Here is a 20481-nt window from a genome sequence, read left to right as displayed (position 1 = left end):
TGTGTTATGTAAAACATGTTTTACAGTATGCTTTTCAAAATATTTGAAAGAGTTTCCAAATAAAAGGCCATACAGAAATGTCATAAAAAAAAAAAAATGATTTTATGGTTGTCCAAAAATGTATTGTATATTAAACACAGCAGAGATATATTTGAATTAACACATCACACTCAATTGTTATTTAGGTGTTTTTTTCAGGTGTCTAAAGACAAATGCACAAATTCTAACTCGTACATTCTAATTCTATTGAAATTAAAATGAACTGAATGGAGGCGGCACATGACTTATTTAGCAAACTCTTTTAATAGTCAAAAATATTACAAAGCAAAATAAAACTGCAGATCAATAATGATCAAGAGCAGGCCAATAAAATACTTTTTCTGTCAAATTAGGAGGTAGTGTGGCATTCAGCATTTGCTGAAAAACAGAAACGCCACCTTCAGTCCTCCACAATGTCTACAAGACACTTCAGTTTGAGACCACACACACGCTCCTCCTCTTGTTGACTGGACAGCTCTCTTTTCAAGTCCTGCAGACGCTGTAATAAAGATACTGGTCTGCTTTTTGCACAAGGAGATGCCATCTTCTCAACTGGGTCATCTGATTCCATTTCCTTAAAACAACACACACACACACACACACAAAAAGCATTTATGATGAACACTGCTTTCAATATATGACAAGAACTCAAGTTATCTTTAGTCTTCCGGTATAACTGTACCTGTCTGTGGAAGGTAGCAACAGCAGGGCGCTTGCAAGTCGGGGTCATCGCCAGAGGTGTAGAGAGGAGGGTAGAGGGTAGGAAAAGAGGAAAAGAGGCAGAGTACAGAGGGTCTGCTTCAATCCGACGCTGAATCTGCTCTCCAATCCTAAAGATCAGGGTCAGAAATTAAGGGGGGGCTGAGGGCAAAAGTGCCACTAAAAGTGACAAAAATGCCCTAAAAATACAAAATGTGGCAGCAAAAGATACCCCCATAAAGCATTCCTTTGTTTTTTCTATTTGTAACATCTAATGTAGTTCTAAATATTTAATTCTAGGCCCATGTTATGGCATAAAACATGAGTTGACGCTGATTTAAAGTTATGGCTAAGAGGTCATATATTCTCAGTCTAATTATTCAGATGAAGATCTATGTAAATAATTAAATTAAATTGAAGCATTTGAAAAGAAAGGATGAAAACAAAAAACAACAACAACCTGAAAATAAAATCCAGGGGGCAGTTACTACCCTTTAATGGAAAAGTAAGTTTCTGAAAGGGCTACTGATACGTGCAGAAGAAGTTTTGGCAAATGTACAAGCACTAAGCAAATGCGGTCCATAAACACTGAAAAGAACCACAGCTAACCCTAAAATTACAAGGGTGATTCTAATGACAACTCTGAACGATAGCAGGGGGGATTTCTATTAAAAAATAAATAAATCCTGAAATGCCATTTCCAAAACTTTACATTAAAAAGGATTTAATGTTCCATTTAAAATTTTTGAAGAATAACCCCACAAAATTTTAGAGCTAACCTCTGGCCCTCAGCGTTCATCTCATGAACAGTAGAGAGAGTACGTTGCAGTCGCTCCATTAAGGGAGTGTGTGTGCTGTCTGGAGCAAAGGGTTTGTTCTTTTTGCAAGGTGATGATATCTTCCCAACAGGGTCACTTGTTTCCATTTCCTTTAAATAACACACAAAATGGAGATTTAAAGCATTTACAATAAACACTACCTTTTTAAAATGACTGATGGATCTGGTTAAGCTGTACCTGTATGTGGACGGTGCCAGCAGCAGAGCGTTTACGGGAGGAGGTCGTGACCAGAGATGTAGAGAGGACAGTGGAGGGCAGGGCAAAAGGAAAAGAGTCCAAAGGATCGGCTTCAATCCGATGCTGCATTTGGTCTCTAGTACTACAGATACATGTAAAAGAACTGTTTCTGCACACATTCAACAACCACTAAGCAACTGCTGTGTATAAAAACATTGAAGAGGAACACAGCTAACCCTTAATTATAAAAATGTTAAAGCTAACCTCTGGCCCTCAGTGTTCATCTCGCGAATGGAAGAGAGAATGTGTTCAAATCGCTGCTCTATGGGAATGTGTTCAGTGTCTGGAACAGACTGTTCCTCCAACTGGCTCTGGAACAGCTTCTGCTTGGGGAGACGTCTGGGTGCAATGGGGGGCGGCCTGACTTTAGACCTACGTATATGTGAACATTGAAATTCTGTTTTTGTTTTTCTCTGAGAAATGTAAAAAAATAAATAAAAAAGAAGTAAGTAAATAATACAAATGAATTAAACATCATAGTTACACTTCTGCTGCCTGTTGTTTCTCCTGGTATGTCTGTTTCACAGCCTCTATCCAAATGTCAGGGGGCTGGAAACCCTTCAGGCTGTCTTTGTTGAAGTACACGAGAATCTCACCATCATCTGTGAGGGCATCTGTGATAGCAGCAGTTAAAACAGACATTTTAATAACAACAGAAAAGTAATTAAGTTAAGATGGAATAAGTTACTGAGAAGAACAGCCATTGCTATTTTGCTACTACTCTATCCCAAAGTCTGCGGCTCTCACCTTCTGCCACAAGAGGATCTAAACTCCAGTCCTTCATACGATGCTCCACACATAGACATATGACCTCATCCCAAGGAATATCATCAAAGGATGGTCCACTCTTCTCAAAGTCATTCTCATCTGCATAGTTCTCATGCCAATATTGTAAGTTGACTCTTCGAAGCAGGTTCTCCAGGCGGGACATTAGAATGGGTTGGCTTACGGGAGAGCTGGGGATCTGGGATACATACTTGAATATAGAGGCACATAAATGTGGCCATGTGGCTATGGAAAAAGGGAAGAGATAGATTTCATTTCAATGAGTGTGATTGTGAATCACATGAAATGAGAAACTAGTTATGAAAAAATAATGCTTTTCCCTATATTCTGAAAAAAGAAATTTAGAGAATGAAGCTATTGAAACCTGAATACTCCTGATCTAAACTGTCTGTATGCAAATTCTGCTTTGTCATTGATTAACTCACCACTAATGGGAGGCAGATCCCACTCAGGAAGCTGCCGGCTGAGAATGGCCCTCCTCAGCCAGTCCAGGTGTTCTGGAGAGTTCCAAGCCTGATGAGGAATCAGCTCCATGTTTTCAGGGAGACAGAATTCTGGTGGTGGCCAGCAGAGACCGGACAGGTACTCAGATGAGACCACACCTGCCAGGAAACTCAGCACACTGTTACAGAGTTGCAAGATAGGCTCTGGGCGCTGAGAAGGAAGATCGGCATGTTTCCTCTCCTGCTTGTCTCGCTGGAGTCTCGAGTGGAACTCACGGCACAGGCCTAACTCAACAACCTGCAGCAGGGTCTGAGAGGTGAGGTCTGGGCCGACGGGAGAGCGGGCAGCAAGCCACCTCACCACATGACTCATCTGAAGCAGAACAATTAACAAAGAGAATTGAACTTTAAATGTTGTATTCTAAAATGTTCCTTATCAGTTTTAAGATGCCTAATATTTTAACTAGCTGAGTATTTGAGTATCATGTTCAGACTGACCTGCTCTGAGCCCTGCAGGTCAGTGAGGGTTGCTGGTATATGAATAAAGATGTATTCAGAGATGAGACCATCTTTGACCAATGTATTCAACATGAGTGCTGTGAAAGTGAGACAACAAAATAATTAGATAAAAAAATCAGATTACAGTCTAAGGCCTGTTTCACACCAAACATGTAAGCTGGCATGCGTAGAGCTTTCAAACTAGAAGCGCTTTTACTGCTTAAAGGAATAGTTCACTCAAAAGGAAAATTCTCCCATCATGCCATCCCAGATGTGGATGACTTACTTTCTTCTGCTGAACACAAATGAAGATTTTCAGAAGAATATTTCAGCTCTGTAGGTCCATACAATTCAAGTAAATGGAGGCCAAAACTTTGAAGCTCCAACAAGCACATAAAGGCAGCACAAAAGTAATCCATACGACTCCAGTGGTTTAATCCATGTCTTCTTTAGTGACCCAATTGGTTTTATATGAGAACAAATCTTGACCTATAAATCTTGACATCAGCAGTCTCCTTGGCAATTACGATTTCAAGCTTCATTACCCTTCTTCTAGCACTCAGCGCATGAGTCAAGCACTAGGAAGTGTAATCATGCTTGAAATCATGATCGTGCCCAGAGACCGCAATGACAAGATATACAGTGAAAAAGGAGTTACATTTTGTCTATTCTCACCCAAAACCGATTAGACTCCTTCAGAAGACATGGATTAAACCACTGGATTCTTATGTATTACCTTTATGTGCTTTTTGAAGCTTCAAAGACCTGGCCACCATTAACTTGCATTGTATGGACCTACAGAGCTGAGATATTCTTCTAAAAATCTTCGTTTTTGTTATGAAGACAGAAAGTCATACACATCTGGGACGGCATTAGGGTGAGTAAATGATGAGAGAACCTTTTGTGGCTCTATGTAGAAAATAAAGTAATTTCTAGGTTATCACACCGAGTTTGATCTTTATAGCCATTCATTAGAAAGTGAAGAAATATTACAAACTTGATTGTGGTAAAAATCTAATTTACATGAGGAGGGGATGGCATTTAAATCTATGTGGTAATTAACCTATATTGAATGGAAGCCAAACCCCAAAGTGCAGAGTCAAACTGATTAATTGTCTGGATTCAATACAATTTATGGAACAGAAAGTGTTATTTACGTGCCTAGAAGTTTGAGTTTTTTTAAACAATGTGTGAGAGGTTTGCTCCAATATTTTATGTGGCTTAATAAAGGTCTATATTCCAAAAGACTGTTCATAAATAGGTTTCAAGTGCTTTTTAACCACGCTATGCATGGCAAAAATAGGCTCAGCACTGAAGCCCTTCTTTGCTTTTGCTACGCTGCACTGCGAGCCTCACACATTCTTGCCTCCTAAACTAAGCCCTTACATTAAAGTACCGTATCTCATTGCTTTCGTTGTACTTGCCTTCCTCCAAACCCTGATCACTGGTATCACCCTCATCTTTGCTAGGCACCACCACAACCAGGGGTACAGGAGAGTGCCAGCAGCTGGCCTGCTGCACCTGCCTCAGCTGGAGGAGGGCAGATAGAAGGGCCACATCCTCCTTTTGCCCCTCTCCGGCACTTGCTATAGGGGGCAGTAGCATCAGCAGAGCATTGGTACCACGGAGCTCCTTCTGTTCCTCCAGCAGACACTGCTCTTCTGTGCTAAGGGGCCCATGACTTGCCTGCACACACACACAGGGGGTTAATCACTTGCAATAGCAAAGACATTCAGGTTAGGGATGGGCAGGAGTAACCAAGTAATACAGTACTCAGAATTGACAGCATCAGTTGATCATGAAAACATGTGATTTGCATGACTTTCAACAACTTGTTGAAACACTTGTTTCATTATTGTAATTGGTTACAATGCCATTATGGGACCTGGTAGTCTGATTGGTTAGCACATTGTTCTTTAGTTACTTGCTTTTTGGATAAGTGTCTGCTTAATAATAAAATGTAAATGGAACAGATTACATCAATATAACATATAACGTTCAGCAAATTTCACATCTTAAAAACGACAAAACAAGACAGACATCTATTGGACAGTGCTTAACATCTGAGGCTCACCTTTATAGCGATGTGCACTTTGTGAGTCTTTCCCCTAACATTTGTCAGACTGTGACTGATGCACAGTGTTTGAAGTTGTCCTTTTGGTTCTTTCTCACACTCTTCAGTTGTATTTCCTCCACCCAATTTCACCTCAAGCCATTCTGTCAGAATGCTACATGAAAGCAAAAAGAAGTGAGTCACAATTTCACATGGTCTATGAAGCTCACAGATTTCCCATCGTTTCTTCCAGTACCTGCTGGCAAAGCTTATTTCACTATCGTAGTTGCTTGGCAACAAAAGAGTGGCTTTCCAGAACATTCTGTCAGGTGGATTAGGAGTGCTTTCCGCCACAAGTGCAGGCAGGTCAAGAGGTCTCCATACACGTTCACTGACATGAAAGAACAAATAAAGGGTTAGATCACCCAAATCAAATTATGTCATCATTACCACACCTTCATTTTTTTCCAAACTATATTACTTTTTTCTTCCTTCCTTAGAACACAAAAGAAGATGTTAGGCAGAATGTCAGCATTTCAGTCCCCATTCGCTTTTATTTTATGGAAAAAAGAATCAAGACATGTGGGTTTGGAACATCATGACGGTGAGCAAATGACAGACTTTTCATTCTTGAGTGAACAATCCCTTCAAGCATAAAGACAATCAGTTGTTCGTTCACAAAACTGTCTGATCTCCATTTTTCTTACCTCAGTAAGAAATCGAAGTAGTAGGACACTTTCATTTGATGAACCGTTTCCTGTCTCAGTTGCAGCAATCTATAATATCAAAAGTTCATTGTCAGGATCAATAAAAAATGAATTACAATAAGAATTAAATTAAGCACATAAATAACCAAATCCTAATCTGTATAGCATTAAGATCCAGAGCTGTATGCTGACCTTGTGCAGGACACTGCCATGTTCCCTGAGTTGCCCAGGTTAACCATCCCCTGAGCCAGGAGGTCCAGAGAGGGGGTGGAGGGGGCACTGGGGACAAGGGCCTTTAATTTGAACCGTGGATCAACACAGCCTGGAGCAGCGGGGAAACCACGCATCTGTCTCTTCAGCTGACGACGCACGGCTACCACGTCACGCCACCTAGAGTAAACACATACAATCATTTTTAAAGGGTTCTAATGAAGAAGGGAGGGCACACACCAATCTCCTTTATAGATATGTCATTAAGACAATCGTGTCCTGTGTTACAAATGTGGATATCTGTTGAGGGAATGCTGCAGCAGCATCCGAAATCATTACCAGCTACTGACTTTAAACAGTCCAATAACTCAAACTTTACATTTTTAAGACATTTAAAAACAAACAGTTTGAAAAACAAATTTAAGACCTTTTTTTTGAAAGTACAGTGAAGAGAACGCAATACATTTCTCAGGGAAAGAGAGTGGAATGGGATTGGGATTTGTCACAGTCTGGAACTGACATACAAACAAACTCACAAAGATAATTAAGTAAGCTCCTCAAACCTCTTGATGAATTTGTGGATGCATCTCAACTCATTGTCCAGGATTTCTTGTGCCATCATAGACACTTCCTCAGCTAGAGTCTCCTCTATTATACTGGTACACTCCTCCTCTGAGCAGCGCGCAATAAAAGCAGCTTTCTCCTCTAACGCAAGCCTGGAAGAGAAGAACAGCATCATCCAGTTTTTGGCCTTTGCACACCTTCATGGGTGAACTTAACAAAACCTGTCAAGAACATGTCCAGATCATATTACACCACAAAATCTAAAGAAAAAAAGAAGAAAAGTTATTTTGTTTAAAGAAAATTATGGCAATTTATTAAAACCATTAAGATGTTATTTGTATTGCGACATTTTCATGACAATCAAGGATATATTTGCTGAAAATTCTCAATACTGCAATACAAAAAAATCTAATTTCTGTAATTCTACATTATTTATAATTTCAAGTATACATCATGTGGTAGTATTTGTTGTAGTGCTTGAAGTTTATGATGTAAAATTTGCAGACACATTATTATACTGAGAATTTAGGGGGAAATGTTTTTGTTATGAAAATAATGTCCATTAAAGTAATAGTTCACCCAAAAATGAAAATTCTCTAATCATTTACTCACCCTTATGCCATCCCAGATGTGTCTTTCATCTGCTGAACTCAAATGAAGATTTGTAGAAGAATTTCTCACCTCTTTTGGTCTATACAACGCAAGTGAATGGGTGCCAAAATTTTGAAGCTCCAAAAAGCACATAAACCAGCATAAAAGTAATCCATAAGACTAGTGGTTAAATCAATGTCTTCAGAAGCGATATGGTGATATGTGTGGGTGAGAAACAGATCAATTTTTAAGTCACATTCTTCTTGTGTTTTTGGTGATTCACATTCTTCAAGCATATCACCCCCTACTGGCAGGGAGAAGAATTTCTAACAAAAAAAGGACTTAAATATTGATGTTTCTCACCCACACCTATCATATCACTTCTTAAAATATGGATTAAAACACTGCAGTTGTATGGATTACTTTTATGATGTCTTTATGTGCTTTTTAGAACATCAACATTTTAGTGCCCATTCACTTGCATTGTATGGACCTACAGAGCTGAGATATTCTTCTAAAAATCTAGAAAATCATACACATCTGTGATGGCATGAGGGGCAGTACATGATGAGAGAATTTTCATTATTGGGTGAACTATCCCTTTAATGGTCTCAGAATAGGCATAATTTTCTTCATACAATATATATACACATATATACAGTATATATGTATATATATATATATATATATATATATATATATATATATATATATATATATATATATATATATATATATATATATATATATATATATATATATATATACATATATATACATATATATATATATATACATATATATACATATATATATATATATATATATATATATATATATACACACACACACAGTATATATATATGTGTATATATATATATATATATATATATATATATATATGTATGTGTGTGTATATATATATATATATATATATATACACACACACATTTTTTTTTATTAAATTTTAGTTTTGTAATGAAATAAATTAATATGGTGTCACCACTAATTTCAAACATTTAAGCATATGCCTTCAGATCAAAAGACTTTTAAGATCATGAGAAACATTTCAGGCAAGTGAAGGCAACTTTTGAATGGCAGTGTGTATATGTATATATGTATATATATATATATATATATATATATATATATACACACACACATACACAGTATATATCACATTTATATAAAATTTGAAAAATATTTAAATTAATTTAAAACATTTAAAAAAAAATAATGAGACAACAGACAATTTGCCTATTTGTAGCTCTATCACATACAAATGGAAAAATAAATGATAAATGTTATTAAATTTGTGAACATGTGACACATGGGCAGTAGGTAATATTTTATATTATAATTCCAAGTTGAAATATTGCTGAATCCCCTGAATGACCCATATACATTTTTATTTTTATTTTGGTGGTGGTGAAATATGACCTGGTCAAAATATTTGACAGGTTTTGTGAGATTTACTGCCACACTTTTATTCAAGTTATGTGAGGACCCTCTCTAACAGTTGTGTGCCTGTTCACAGTTTATTCCATTTATTTAAAAAAAATTTTTTTTTAAGTGTACAGCATTTTTGAAAACACATGCTGTTCCTAAGAAGCTTTTCAAAAAATAATCCCTTACAACCCTCAGTTAAAAAGCCAAGGGCGACAGACAATGGCTTGAAGTGAAGATGTTAAAGTAGCATAAAAACCTGATATCATCTTCTGCGGTTTCTCTGATGCTCTCTGTTAGCACCTCTTCAGTGATTTTTGCACACAGCTCACCACTGAACTGCTCAAGGAAGGCTTCTCTCCGCCTGACATCAAACACAATAAAGGAAGAAAGGATGAAAAACTTAAACACAACAAACTTCTACTGAAAAAAACAAAGATGAATAGCGAGGGTCTTTCACACACCTGGCTTCTTCAATCTTGCGTTTCTCCTCAGTGATTCTCTCCTTCTCAGCTTTGATCTCTGAGGTGGACACTTCCCTCAACATCTGCTGCAAGACTTCACTCACAACTGTTTCCAGCTCACTGTCACTCACACTGCAGGAGCACATAGGATGAATTTAGATGCAAAAAGCAATGTTAGATTCTAGACTAGCTGTGTTAGACTGCACTAGGAAAACTGAAGCATGTAAGGTACACTCTTTATGTCAGTCCTGACTAGTGAGATTGACATCGGCTAGTCTGAATTATCTGACAATATTTGGTCACTTTAAGATTATTGACTTCGGCTTATAACAGTGCCTGTTTCGCCAATTAACTGTGCTATTTATCCCATGTGCCAGTTTCAAAATCTACCATCAGCCTTGTCAATAAATAATAATTTTCTGTTCTCACATACGGAGTAAATATTGTGTAAAATAAGTGCTAATTTAATTGCCGCAATATTGCATACCTCTCTTTAATGATCATAAAACTGAATGATAGCAAATCTAAATCACAAAACAATTATAGACCCGAAGTTCCTACCTGAGGGCTGCAGACACGTATTCAGCAGCTGCACGGGTGACATCAGAGACTTCAGCCTCAACTACCTCATTCATTACTCTCTCTACCTCTGCCATGATATCCTGTCAGAGATCAACAGTATCATCAGTGAGATTGTGCATGTAGCACAGTGTAGACAAGATCAGACTTCTGCTGACTAAAATGACACTAAGTTGTCTAGTTAGCATGATTTGTGATAGTCTTGAAAGCATCAAAATGGGTTGAATTTGAAAATTATAAATCACTAAATCCCCTTGTTTACCACCAGCAAATGTGTTTAAAATGTTTAAAGCCGTCACTGAGTTATATTATAGCTGTATAATCTCTAGTTAACAACATACTGTTATTCTACATACTTTGGTCAGGGTTTTTCCAAAATGACTGTAAACTGTAACTCATCCCAGAGCTTTCAAGCTACATTTACCAAACACAGACCTTTACATTGTTCTGACATTGTGTGTTATGTCTTTTCTAACTAGTCAGACTTGAGGTTTACTTGTAGGGGATGATGGAATATCTCAAAAAATGCTAAGTGCCTTTGGCTCGGAATGTTCTTGATCTCTCTCTCTCTCTTTTTCTCTCGGTCATCAATCTTTGCCATAGTAACCCACCCAGAACTCCCCTAGCAGCCATCCAGCAACATGTCTCATTCATATCTAGGCCCCAGAATATCATAAGCCGCTTTTCCACCATCGGACCAAACAGTTCTCGTGGCAAAACCACACTGTTCCGTGCCGATCCGGGCTAACTGGCACGGTTAAGGTTTCTTTTTCCACTATGGTATGTAACAGATTCATCTATTGGCGACGCAGTGAGAGGTAAACATTGGAGCAAGGGTTGCGCGCTATGGATGATTGCATAGTCCAGTTTTTAGTACTGCTTTTTTCCTTGGTTTTACTCTGCTAATATACAGGAAAGACACGGCCCATGTCACAAAAAGGAAAGGAAAGAAAAAAAGGCTGTGCTGAGGGATTGTGTATGCCACCGGACACAAACACACAAAGGTAAAATTTCCCAGACTATCTAATAAGGATATTTATGAACAAATGATGATATACTGTAAGTATTATATGAAAATTGTATGAGAATAGATATATTTTGAGTTTTAATGAGCTAGTAATCTACTTCCCTGACAAAAGGTTTGTAGAAAAATAAATGTAGGCTACAATACTAGCTTAAACATCATCTTAAAATCATCAAGATACACTAAACATACACTTTTTTATTAACTTTTATTAACTTCAGCCAAATATTAGTGAACTTGGCAAGCTAGAAACAACTAAAAGCACTATAAGTTACCTTGGCAAAATTATAATCGTAAGTCGGCATATACTATAGCCATTCCACCAGCATGGTTGAGTATTCCATCCCAAAAATGGTTTATTAACATGCCGTGCCAAACTGTGCTTAATGCTACTGTAACAGTTCCGTACCGTGCTCAGAAACATTAAGACCGATGGTGGAAAAGTGGCTAAAGACACGGTGGTGATCTACTTTGGCTTGAGGTCCCATAGGGGGCCCCAGCCATATCTTGTCTACAGAAGAAAAAATCTTTTTAACTACTGTATCTTTCTAATGGTTTATCTGATGGTCTTAACTGTCTATCTAGCTGCAAATGAAAAATACTTTTATATAAACACTGGCGGCCAAACGTTTGGAATAATGTACAGATTTTGCTGTTTCGGAAGGAAATTGGTACTTTAATTCACCAAAGTGTCATTCAACTGATCACAAAATATAGTCAGGACATTACTGATGTAAAAAAACAGCACCATCACTATTTGAAAAAAGTCTAGACAGACCCCATTTCCAGCAGCCATCATTCCAACACCTTATCCTTGAGTAATCATGCTAAATTGCTAATTTGGTACTAGAAAATCACTTGCCATTATAACAAACACAGTTGAAAGCTATTTGGTTCATTAAATGAAGCTTAACATTGTCTTTGTGTTTGTTTTTGAGTTGCCACAGTATGCAATAGGCTGGCATGTCTTAAGGTCAATATTAGGTCAAAAATAGCAAAAAAGAAACAGCTTCCTCTAGAAACTCGTCAGTCAATCATTGTTTTGAGGAATGAAGGCTATACAATGCTTGAAATTGACAAAAAACTGAAGATTTCATACAAAGGTGAACACTACAGTCTTCAAACACAAAGGACAACTGGCTCTAACAAGGACAGAAAGAGATGTGGAAGGCCCAGATACAACTAAACAAGAGGATAAGTACATCAGAGTCTCTAGTTTGAGAAATAGACACCTCACATGTCCTCAGCTGACAGCTTCATTGAATTCTACCCGCTCAACACCAGTTTCATGTACAACAGTAAAGAGAAGACTCAGGAGTGCAGGCCTTATGAGAAGAATTGCAAAGAAAAAGCCACTTTTGAAACAGAAAAACAAAAAGAAAAGGTTAGAGTGGGCAAAGAAACACAGACATTGGACAACAGATAATTGGAAAAGAGTGTTCTGGATCTTAACCTCATTGAGCTTTTGTGGGATCAGCTAGACTGTAAGGTGCGTGAGAAGTGCCCGACAAGACAGCCACATCTATGGCAAGTGCTACAGGAAGCGTGGGGTGAAATGTCACCTGAGTATCTGGACAAACTGACAGCTAGAATGCCAACGATCTGCACAGCTGTCATTACTGCATGTGGAGGATGCTTTGATGAGAACTCTTTGAAGTAGTTTAAGAAGTTCTGAACATTTTTTCAAATTGTAATAGTAATTTTTCACGTTATTAATGTCCTGACTATACATTGTGATCAGTTGAATGCCACTTTGGTGAATAAAAGTACCAATTTCTTTCCATAAGAGCAAAATCTGTACATTATTCCAAACTTTTGGCCACCAGTATATTTATATATACTTTCTTTTTTTCTTTTTTGTTGACAAGAAACTTGAAATTAAACATATTTCTTTCTGAAACATAAAAATATATTTAAAAAAATAAAATTAATGTTTTTTTCTTAGGGCCAGTGAAAAAAAAACAGGCAGGGCAAGTACAAAACTGGACTGCTGGCCTGACTGGGCCAGCAGGAAAACAAATCTTTACTGTTGAACCTTAGGAGAGCTATGGGAGAAATCATCTTTGAACCAATGATAACCCTGATATGGGTGTCTCACCTGATCTGTGTAGACTGGTTCTGGTTTGGGCAGAGGTGACTGGGGTCGAGCTGGCTGTGGGGGCGCTATGGGTTGGAAGAGCATCTGAGGCACCACAGGCAGAGTGGATTCTGCTGTATCAGACTTCTCTCCCATTTCCTCCGTGTCTGTGGGTTTCACAGGCTCTGCCACGGAAGTGGGCACAACAAACAGCCGTGGTTCAGCCAGCAGCCTGGTTTTCACCAAAGGCCTAGAGTCAGGCTCCATTACAGGCTTCAACTCTTGCCTCTGTGAGTAAGCTGCAAAGAACAAGACACACCTGTTCATCCACTGATGGATGTTGTTTTAAATACAACCTTACAGACCCCATAAGGTTTTTTTTTGTGCATGCGTGTTACCTTTGAGGAAATCTATACTAGTGTACTCCTAAATGATGATAAAACTCACTATACTCACAGATATATGCATTTAAAACGTACAGTCACAATCTTTCGGGAGAACAGTTCAAAAATATTAATGACTCCACCAGCTCTGTACAGACTTTAATTCAATTAAATTAATGAGAAAATCCCTCTCCTTAATAACACCAACAGCAAGCTACTCACAATTCATGGTTCATGGCTGTTATGCAATTAAACCCTTTTGAAAAAAAAATAGGGACGAGCCCTTTGATATGTCCCACCCAAACTTCCAATAGGAAATACGTCAACACAGGACAGAAAAATTGTCCTCATCAAGCAAATTCACAGGGTCTTTAAAACAAGTATATTCTTGATTCAAATTTTCACTGATATACTAAGAAAGAAAATGCATCCACACCCTTTGGGGCAGCTGGTGGAGGCTCTAGGGAGAGACCGTCTCCAGTGTACTTGTTGTTGGAGTCAAAGCTGCAAACGGGGGTGTGATGGGGTGGGTTGGGCAGCGGTCCACCATTCACCACCTCCCCAATCAGCACGGTTCTCTTCCTCTCGATGGCCACTGACTTCTTCTGCGGCAGGGAGAAATCTGGCTCCTGATAGGCTGTCCGACTTAGCTCTACCATGCTGGGTGATGGACACAATAGAGCATTAGTTTAAAAAGCCTTTAAGAATTCAGCATCTTTAAAGTGACATTGGACACTACTGCGGTTAAAAAGGATCTAGCATAGTAGGACCTACCCATCACTGATACTAAGGCCGTATTGCTGAATGAAGTCTGTAGCTTCAGTGGCACTCCGGAACATGAGCATTCTTACAAAATCCTCAACTGGGAAAATGGTGGATCTCTGTGACCCAACAGTAAAGGCCACATTGAGGATTTTCAGAGCCTTGCTTCTCACCTAAACAAACAGACAGAAAGACACACACACACTGCAATAAAAGAAACAAAGAGGTGTAATGACTGAGTGCTAAATTACTTCAATTCTGGGCTCAAAATTACCCAATCATATGCAAAGATGCACTGACCTGATTGAAATATCTGTGAAGTATGCAGCTGTTCAAATAGGAAGCTGCATTCACCAATTTGAAGAACCGAACAAAGTTATTACTGTTGAGTGCTGCAAAGGCCTGCACAGCAAAGTCCACCTCTGGAGACTCTCGTACCTCTTTACGAAACTGCTGCACCTCACTGCATCGACACACAAAGTAGGCAGTCCGATTAATACATTATCCACATTAAAGCATCTCTTCTAAGGCCAACAACTCATTCATATATTTGTACCCACTCTCCTTGACTACTGCAATGCTATCCTTAGTGAACTGCCTATAAGCCATCTGAACAAGCACCCATAAATGAAGAGGGAATTTTCATTTTCTCGCCCTCATGCCATTCCAGATGTGTATGACTTTCTTTCTTCTGCAGAACACAAATGAAGATTTTTTATAAGAATATTTGAGCTTTGTAGGTCCATACGATGCAAGTAAATGGTGACCAAAACTTTGAAGCTCCAAAAAACACATAAAGGCATCATAAAGGTAATCCATACTGCAGTGGTTTAATCCATGTCTTCTGAAGCATATTAATCGGTTTTGGGTGAGAACAGACCAAAATGTAACTCCTTCACTGTACATCTTGCCATTGCAGTCTCCTTGGGGATCATGATTTCAAGCTCGATTACACTTCCTAGCGCTTGACGCATGCACAGAGCGCTAGATGGCACTAGGAAGAGTAATCGAGCTTGAATTCATGATCCCCAAGGAGACTGCTGAGGTCAAGATTTATTGTGGAAAACTAGTTATATTTTGGTCTGTTCTCACCAAAACTGATTGGATTTCTTCAGAAGACATGGATTAAACCACTGGAGTCTTATGGATTACTTTTATGCTGCCTTTGTGCTTTTTGGAGCTTTAAAGTTATGGTGACCATTCACTTCCGTTGTATGGACCTACAGAGCTGAGATATATAAAAAAAAAAAAATTGTGTTCTGCAGAAGAAAGAAAGTCATACACATCTTGGACTGCATGAGAGTGAGTAAAGGATGATAGAATTTTCATTTTGGGTGAATTATTCCTTTAAAAACAGCACCACTAGAGTCCTAACCACAGCAAAATGTACAGCTCACATAACAACTGAATTGGAGTTTAAAGGGCTCCTGCTAGTGCAAATGACCTTAAGTGGCACGGATCCTCCCTACCTGAAGGAGCTCATTATTACACAGACCTCTGCTCACTCTCTAAGAGGCAGTTTAGACAGAACATGCTCTTGAAAAAACAAAATAGATGCAGCTAAGCAAATGAATAAATGCAAGTGTTTCGAGACACGTTTGAAAAAGTTTATATTTGACGCAGTGTGTAAAAAAGCAGAGCTCATGTGCAAGACACTGAAAAAAACAGCGAGACGATGTCCATCTAGTGCATGTTTAAAATTATTTTTTTTTTTAAAACAGCACAGGATGCAAAAATGTTTTCTGTGGGAATGGCCTCTAAGGTCCACCCAAGTCAAACCCCTCCATGTACCCAAACTAAGTACAACTGAAATTAGTGTTATTACTCTTTTAGAGATATAGCCAGAGAAAAGAGGCAGCATAAATTCCAAGGTTTTACCGAAGAATATCTCCATCATTAAGCTTAAGCAAAACGTTGTACTGTCGAAACTCCGCCTCATTGGGGCAGTACACCTCTTTGGTGGCTAGGTCTTGATACATCTCCTTCAGACTCTGCAGGCATTTTGTCATATTCTCATTGTTGATCTTGGTATCGAAAGACATCATGGGTTCCTGGCACAGGTGATGGGCGCAGTGAATGTGGAAACGGGTACATTTCTCGATGAGTGATACCGTTATTGGATCACATAAATGCTGCTGGGTAATGTCCTGTAAGAGGGGATAAGACACATATCTATAAAGAACAATGGCAACTTTGAAACATTAAAGAGAAGCAGTATTTTAATATTTGAATCAATTGGATAACACCTTAGAAATTAGGCCTTAGATCAAAGCAATGAAAGATTTTATGCCTACCTTCCGAATTCCTCTGGTTCTGTTCCAGACAAAGTCATACCAGTCACGGTAATTGCCCTCACCCTGGTCCATAATCTGAGTCACCAGGTAGTCCATAGTCATGCTTAGCACAGGAAGTGGTCTGAGTTCATGAGGAAGAGGTTCTTCCTGATCAGCCGATGACCTGCTATACTCTTTGATGGCAGCAAAATGGTCCACCTGAACAGAATGGGAAGAACTAGTCAAAATGATTAACTCAGAGTTAACCATGGTAAAGGCATTTCATTCAAGGTATAATGCATGGCATAACGTTTTCGCCGGGACTGTGTGGTAGATGGGGGAGTGTTCAGGAAACCTAAGTTGTTTTTTTAAATTATTTTTGTAATTACACCTGGTGACACAAGAGATGCAGAAATTATACACTTCACCTTTTATTAGCATGGTTTATTAAATCACCAAGTGAATTATCCTTGTAATATGACCCACACAAGAACCTTGTCCTAATACCCACACAATAATTTGGATTTGTATTACTGGTCTCTATTGCCACAAACCTTCTCTGTATCGGGAACAATCTCAAAGACGCTCAGCTGGTTACGTGTTTCTCTCATGTACCGTTCTTTCTCCGGGCACATATCAGGGCATGTTCCCACAAAGACTTTTGACATATCAAGGTCTGTTCTTTTCGGCCGAGCTTCAGAGACAAAAATAAAATGATATCCCAATCACTAATGGTTCTTTATAGAAGCTGTAAAAACATGGGGCAAGCCAATAAAAGCTCAAAACCACATATAGATTTACCTTGCCGTAAGAGCTTGTCTCTTTGCTCTAGGAGGCGGTACCTTTCCTCAGCTGTTTCAGCCACCTGACCAATAAGAGGCTGAAGTACTGAAGGCAGGTTGCTAACGGAACGGTCTACACTCTGCTCCTCTGAAATCAAATCTAGTTGTGACTCACTGTCAAACTGAAGAGTTTTAGCAACAGTGGATTTTTTAGCTGGAGAGCTGGAACAGAAAAACAACAGACAGCAATAAATAATTAGCCCAGAATGCTGAAAAACTAAAATGCAAATGACTGCTTTGCAGATATGAGAAACAAGATAAGAGTTGTATATATTCATTACGAAACTGGTAGCACTTTGCATATAGTTACATAGAGATTCTTTAATATTGTATGTCTAAGTTACCCTTTAACGAGGGAGCAAGTGTTGCTGATGGTTACTAATTTGGGTAGAGCCTTGCGATTAGGGGAGGACTGCAAAAATCTAGCCCCAGACTCTGTCTCCCCACTCACGTCTTTGAACTCTGTAGGTCTTGTGGCCTTTTCACCGGGACCTGTAAATGAGAAGCACTTCATGAGCATAACAGTATGAAACAGATTTTGTTCACAGCATTCTTTTTAATACTGGGTGAATAGTAGTGCTGCATGATTTTGCCCAAAATGATATTGCAATTAGAACAGACACCTCATTTTGTTATCTAATTTTGCTACTGCTTAGATATTGAGGCTAAAAGAACAAAAAGGCATAAAATAATTAAATTTATCACACATTATACATTTGCACACATACAGTGAAATTCTTTTTTTTTTCACATATCCCAGCCAAGCTGGGGTCAGAGTGCAGGGTCAGCCATGATACAGCGCCCCTGGAGCGGACAGGGTCAAGGGCCTTGCTCAAGGGCCCAACAGTGGCATCTTGGCGGTGCTGGGGCTTGAACCCCCGACCTTCTGATCAGGAACCCAGAGCCTTAACCGCTGAGCCACCACTGCCACTGTTCAACAGTTGTAGTGACCACAAATGTTTTACACAAATTATGTGAAAGTGAACCTGAAGGAATCCACAATACACATTATAAGCAAATTTGGTTGGAGTATGTGTATTAGGGCTGCACCAGTACATGTATCTGCACCAAACCGAACGGATACAGGGCCTTCGGTACGGTACACGCAGTCACACGAATTATTACATATCATAGCATGCGTGAAACCAATATTAAAACAACATATAACGAACAACACAAACCGCATAGAACTAAAACGATTAAAGAATGCGGTGCAACGTGACCGCACAGAAACAAAACTTAATAGAACAGAGCACCACACGGGACACTAGAAACTGCGGATCACATAAATGCATGTGAAGTTTATACAAGCTAGCTCGCTATTTTTCCCAACAGCGGCGGACTTAAGTAACCCAGGGATTGAAGACCCACTGCCATCTCTCTCATATCTATTGTTTGTGAGTATTATGGTTTCACAGTAAACTACAGTAATACTGGGCAACGAGTAGTGAAAAGGATGAAGGCTGTGTGTCGGCTCTGTTTCACTGAAATCGGGTATGTCTCAGTAAGCACATCTAACATGATGACCCATTTGCGGCGACATCATCCACGTGTCTCTTGAGCTTACGGGAGCAAAGCATAAACAGCCTGTGCAAGTTAGTCTCGCCAAGGCGTTCAAGCAGCCTCTCGCTGCAAGCTCAGACAGAGCTAAAGCTATAACGAATGCCATAGGAGTATTTACTGCTGTAGATATGCGACCATACACAGTCGTCAAGAACACAGGATTTAAGCATCTGCTTAATGTGCTTGAGCCCCGTTATAAACTTGAAAATTGATTGATAAGTACAACTGGTGAGTTGAAAGGCAAAAGACAGAAATCTGCACTGCTAATGTCTTAATTTTGTAATAATTATTATAATTGCATTTTTTTTAACTTTTATTATTATTGATGTTATATACAATGTGCATACAAGAGGCTCTTAAGTTTTGTATTGTAATTTAGTTGAAGAAATAGTGCAGTCATGTATAAATGAGCCTTCACAAAAAGAATCGTTGCCCATTAGCCACTGTGTTTTCAAAATAAGTATACAAAAAGATTCTTTGTTTTCCCTGCTGTACCGAAACCACACTGAACCGTGACCCCAAAACCGAGGAACGTACCAAATTGTGAATGTTTTGTGTATTAGTTAAGACAGAGTGCCACCCATTCACTTTGAAGCACAGCTCATGCAGACTATAGATTTATTCAATCATAGTGCAGCCTTTTGCAGTTACATAATCGCACAAGGTCATATCACTTACATTTGTGGCTTTCAAAACAGTGCCGTTACTCACTTTGTTTTTTTCTTTGCCAAAATATTTGAATTTCATTCCTCTGGAACAGCTTTCCTTTCTTTTTAGCTTTGGCTGCAGATGCCTGAATGACAAGACAAAGTTGAGCACATTAATTGAATATAATTACTTCTCTAGGAATGAACATTGAGTATTATATACAGTATTTAACTAGACTTGCTCACATGATCTTGGAAATGGACAATGGCAAGGCTTTTCTGAGGTCGGCAAAACACTTTCAGCACTTTTCCAAAGTGGCCAAAATGCTTTGTTATGAGGTCCTTCCTGTTGAGGTTTGGTGGTATCCCCTTACACTGGATGACAGTGGCATCAGTGGGGGATAGACCGGCCAAACTGTCTGTGCTCTCCTTGCGACTGGCACGTCTGCCTGGAGAGTGTGTCTGAGATTTAGCCTCAGGTGCTATAAAAACAAGGGAAGACAACAAAGTAGTGGTCGACCGATATGGGTTTTTAAATGGCTGATACCAATATCAAGAGATCAGGCTGGCCGATGGCATATGTTAGACCTAGATATACACATAATAATTTAATGACAGCAGATAAGACGTCTACAATTTTGTTGAACATTTACTTCACACAATATTTACTCAAAAATATTTGAAAACAGAAAATGTGCATTCTCCAATAAAAATGGTAGGTAGATTTCGAAAGGGGGAACTAACACTTCTACTAT

At 38.9% G+C, this 20481-nt stretch overlaps 1 protein-coding gene across 2 annotated transcripts in view; it reads right to left on the bottom strand.

The window, feature by feature from the left end:
- Nucleotides 1-122: 122 nt before the first annotated feature.
- Nucleotides 123-20481, bottom strand: part of mcm3ap (minichromosome maintenance complex component 3 associated protein) — a 22508-nt gene continuing 2149 nt past the window's right edge. For both annotated transcript variants that reach the window (XM_051711017.1, XM_051711018.1), the window contains exons 3-31: nt 19973-20208; nt 19791-19872; nt 17861-18008; nt 17476-17678; nt 17229-17368; nt 16696-16893; nt 16280-16548; nt 14702-14864; nt 14414-14574; nt 14076-14299; nt 13278-13555; nt 10138-10238; nt 9577-9708; nt 9372-9476; nt 7075-7227; nt 6494-6691; nt 6302-6370; nt 5851-5985; nt 5616-5769; nt 4966-5227; nt 3542-3639; nt 3026-3416; nt 2562-2825; nt 2299-2428; nt 2019-2186; nt 1755-1896; nt 1518-1666; nt 722-869; nt 123-613 (exon numbers count right to left, since the gene is read on the bottom strand). In XM_051711017.1, coding sequence (XP_051566977.1) covers nt 440-613; nt 722-869; nt 1518-1666; nt 1755-1896; nt 2019-2186; nt 2299-2428; nt 2562-2825; nt 3026-3416; nt 3542-3639; nt 4966-5227; nt 5616-5769; nt 5851-5985; nt 6302-6370; nt 6494-6691; nt 7075-7227; nt 9372-9476; nt 9577-9708; nt 10138-10238; nt 13278-13555; nt 14076-14299; nt 14414-14574; nt 14702-14864; nt 16280-16548; nt 16696-16893; nt 17229-17368; nt 17476-17678; nt 17861-18008; nt 19791-19872; nt 19973-20208 — 5075 coding nt within the window. In that variant the 3' untranslated portion in view covers nt 123-439. The remainder of the gene's footprint in view (nt 614-721; nt 870-1517; nt 1667-1754; nt 1897-2018; nt 2187-2298; nt 2429-2561; nt 2826-3025; nt 3417-3541; nt 3640-4965; nt 5228-5615; nt 5770-5850; nt 5986-6301; nt 6371-6493; nt 6692-7074; nt 7228-9371; nt 9477-9576; nt 9709-10137; nt 10239-13277; nt 13556-14075; nt 14300-14413; nt 14575-14701; nt 14865-16279; nt 16549-16695; nt 16894-17228; nt 17369-17475; nt 17679-17860; nt 18009-19790; nt 19873-19972; nt 20209-20481) is intronic.

The sequence above is a fragment of the Myxocyprinus asiaticus genome, chromosome 11, assembly GCF_019703515.2.
Source record: "Myxocyprinus asiaticus isolate MX2 ecotype Aquarium Trade chromosome 11, UBuf_Myxa_2, whole genome shotgun sequence".
NCBI lineage: Eukaryota > Metazoa > Chordata > Actinopteri > Cypriniformes > Catostomidae > Myxocyprinus > Myxocyprinus asiaticus.
This window is presented reverse-complemented; position numbering and strand designations above follow the sequence as displayed.